General features: G+C 47.9%; 1 protein-coding gene across 1 annotated transcript in view; it reads left to right on the top strand.

The window, feature by feature from the left end:
• The window catches only part of EFNB3 (ephrin B3), a 67039-nt gene that overhangs the window by 1334 nt on the left and 62628 nt on the right, over positions 1-3077 (top strand). Inside the window, exon 2 of the mRNA XM_018574039.1 lies at positions 2436-2673. Coding sequence (XP_018429541.1) covers positions 2436-2673 — 238 coding nt within the window. The remainder of the gene's footprint in view (positions 1-2435; positions 2674-3077) is intronic.

Below are 3077 nucleotides of genomic sequence, written 5' to 3'. Positions count from 1 at the left end.
CTGCCCGGGCTCCCTGGAGCTTCAGAGGTGTTGCCGGTGCTCCTCCAGTAGAGGCATCGGAGAACATAGCATAGGTCAGGACATACAGCATGCAGTAGAGGTAGCCATAAACATAGCACAGGTCAGGCTAGGGAGCACACATTGGGGGTATCAAAGGGCAAATAGCAGACAATAGAGGTATTTGAGAAGATAGCACAGGTCAGTGTAGAGGGCAGATGACATAGTACAGGTCAGTGTAGAGGGCAGATAACATAGCACAGGTCAGTGCAGGGGGCAGACAGAAGAGGTATCTGAGAACATATCACAGGTCAGTGCAGGGGGGCAGACAGTAGAGGTATCTGAGAACATAGCACAGGTCAGTGCAGGGGCAGGCAGTAGAGGTATCTGAGAACATAGCACAGGTCAGTGCAGGGGGCAGACAGAAGAGGTATCTGACAACACAGGACAGGTCAGTACAGGGGGCAGATAGTAGTGGTATCTGAGAACATAGCACAGGTGAGTGCAGGGGGCAGATAGTAGTGGTATCTGAGAACATAGCACAGGTGAGTGCAGGGGGCAGATAGTAGTGGTATCTGAGAACATAGCACAGGTCAGTGCAGGGGGTAGACAGTAGAGGAATCCAAAAACATAGTAAAGGTCAGGGCAGGTGGCAGGCAGTAGAGGTATCTGAGAACACAGGTCAGGGCAGGTGGCAGACAGGAGAGGTATGTGAGAACATAGCACAGGTCAGTGCAGCGGGGCAGACAGTAGAGGTATCTGAGAACATAGCACAGGTCAGTGCAGGGGGCAGACAGTAGAGGTATCTGAGAACATAGCACAGGTCAGTGCAGGGGGCAGACAATAATAGATAGATAGATAGATAGATAGATAGATAGATAGATAGATAGATAGATAGATAGATAATATATGGGCTGAGCGAGGATGATGTGCGATCCGTCAATATAGATAATCCAGACTGAAGTTCTACACACAGCAGTATCCGGCGTTGGTGGAGAAGTCTCCGCGCTGCACATTGTCTTCTCCTCCATTGTACGGAGGGGACATCCTATTGTCCTGTCGGCCTTTTTGGGTTAAAAGAGGCTAAAAGAGGTTAAAAGGAGGCGTCCTGGTGAGCCTATGAAAGGGATTAGGGTGGAGGCCGGAGAATGGGCCCCCCTGCTGGTACTCTATAAAGGGGATTAACGTGCTTTAGTTCAGGTTGGAAAACCCTTTAAACATGTTTCAGGTGCTGGACGGACATAAACTGAATCCAATAGAGACATGGCGGGGGGGAGGGGGGGGGATCGGAGAAAGGTCAGGGCACATCTGTGTATCTGGGGACTTTATATACAATGTGACCCCGAGAGCCGGCCTTAGATTTCTACAGGAACTATGTATCAAAAAACATTTACCTTTGTTACATCTCAGTGCTGAGGATCTCCAGCAGCTTCTTCCCATCTACATGTCCTCCAGCGATGGCTGCGTGGCATTTCTCAGGGCAGATTTCTTGCTGGTGACAACAGTGGTCCATCAATGTATATCAAAAAAGGCCCTTGTGACAGGGTGACAACAAAGAAGCAGAATTAGGAAACAGGGAAAGGGCATTGTCACCCTATAACAGGAAATTCCAGAACAACAACTTTCATGGCAGGATAACCTGGGATAATTTTGGTCTGATATAAGACTGAAGGGAACGTCTGAGGTCAGATAGAAGACTGAAGGTCGGATTTAACGTTTGCGTGGATTTGATTCAGTTATGGATGGAATTGGGGAATGTTGTCAGGTTTTTATTGCTGTCATTGGGGATTTATTCTGGTGACCATTGTCTCTAGTACAGAGAGTGATGGGAAATCCAAAATGTATGAGTTGTCACAGATACAGGAAGTGAGGGCAGTGGCGTCACAAGGGGGGTGTGGCCCGCACCCGGGTGACACCATTGGAGGGGTGACACCAAAATGACTGACAGTAATTTTGGTGTCACCCCCTCGGAAAAGTCGGGCACTCGGTCATAGACCGAGACCCCGACAGTTGCGCGAGAGAGGAGGGGACCCGGTGGCATACCTCCCGCCGGGTGAAAGCCCCCTTTTCTCTCTGCCGGCGTCCATCACTAAAATGGCGCCAAGATGGCCGCGTACGCGTGATGACTTCGTGGCAGGGTGTCACCGGGTATCCGCTCCGGGTGACACCAGGCCTCGGGACGCCCCTGAATGAGGGGAAATCTTCCAACGGGGACACATGTTCTGGTGACAACTTACAGGGGATTTTTCTCTTACTTCCTGTTGTGCCTCCAGGGTGGGAAATGACACAGACAAAAAAAACCCCACAGCAGACGGGGTCCGAACCCGTCATTTTTTACGCTAAAGTAGAAACCTTTGTCTTCCCGCTCACTTTATAAGATTGAAATGGGCACGGGAAGGCCTTTTCCTGGGCTCAGCCGACTACCTGTCCCGGGACAGACAACCTCCCCGACAGCTATAAAAGTCTGATATTAATGAGAGCCGTCACTCCGCTCAGCGGCACTGCCACATACAATGTGATAGAAGGAAGTAACGAGGACGACGAGCTGACACCTTATTACTTCTCCTCCTCTACAATGAGGCCCGCACGTCAGATTTATGGAGCCTCTGGTTTCTTTCCCGGCCTCCGCCACCGTTCCCACGAACCTCGCTTCACCTATCCCAACAACATGATACAGTATGTACACATACCACAGGACGGCCTAGGACACCGCCATGGAGGGAGCAAAGTCATTACAGTGCACAACAAACCCATACAAATCTTCTCCCTCTGAGGGGGGTCAAAGGTCAGCAAAATGATGTGAAGGAAAGAAATTCACATCACCGTCCCCCGACCTGTACAGGAGATGAGACATTACACACCGGGCCTGACTCATCAAATATGATTAAATACTAATATAAAATGTTATATTTATCATGATATAATATTATTATTATTATTAATATTGCAAGGATTTACTTATAAACAATGTATTACTATTATTATTATCATTATTATTATCATCATCATCATTATTAATATTATTATTCATTTTATTATTTTTAAATGCTAATATAATATGTTATATTGTACAGTATATA

Source organism: Nanorana parkeri, unplaced genomic scaffold (genome assembly GCF_000935625.1).
Source record: "Nanorana parkeri isolate BGI_ZX_2015 unplaced genomic scaffold, ASM93562v1 scaffold2692, whole genome shotgun sequence".
NCBI classification, from domain to species: Eukaryota; Metazoa; Chordata; class Amphibia; order Anura; family Dicroglossidae; genus Nanorana; species Nanorana parkeri.
The sequence above is the reverse complement of the archived record's forward strand: the minus strand, read 5'-3'. Positions and strand labels throughout refer to the sequence as shown.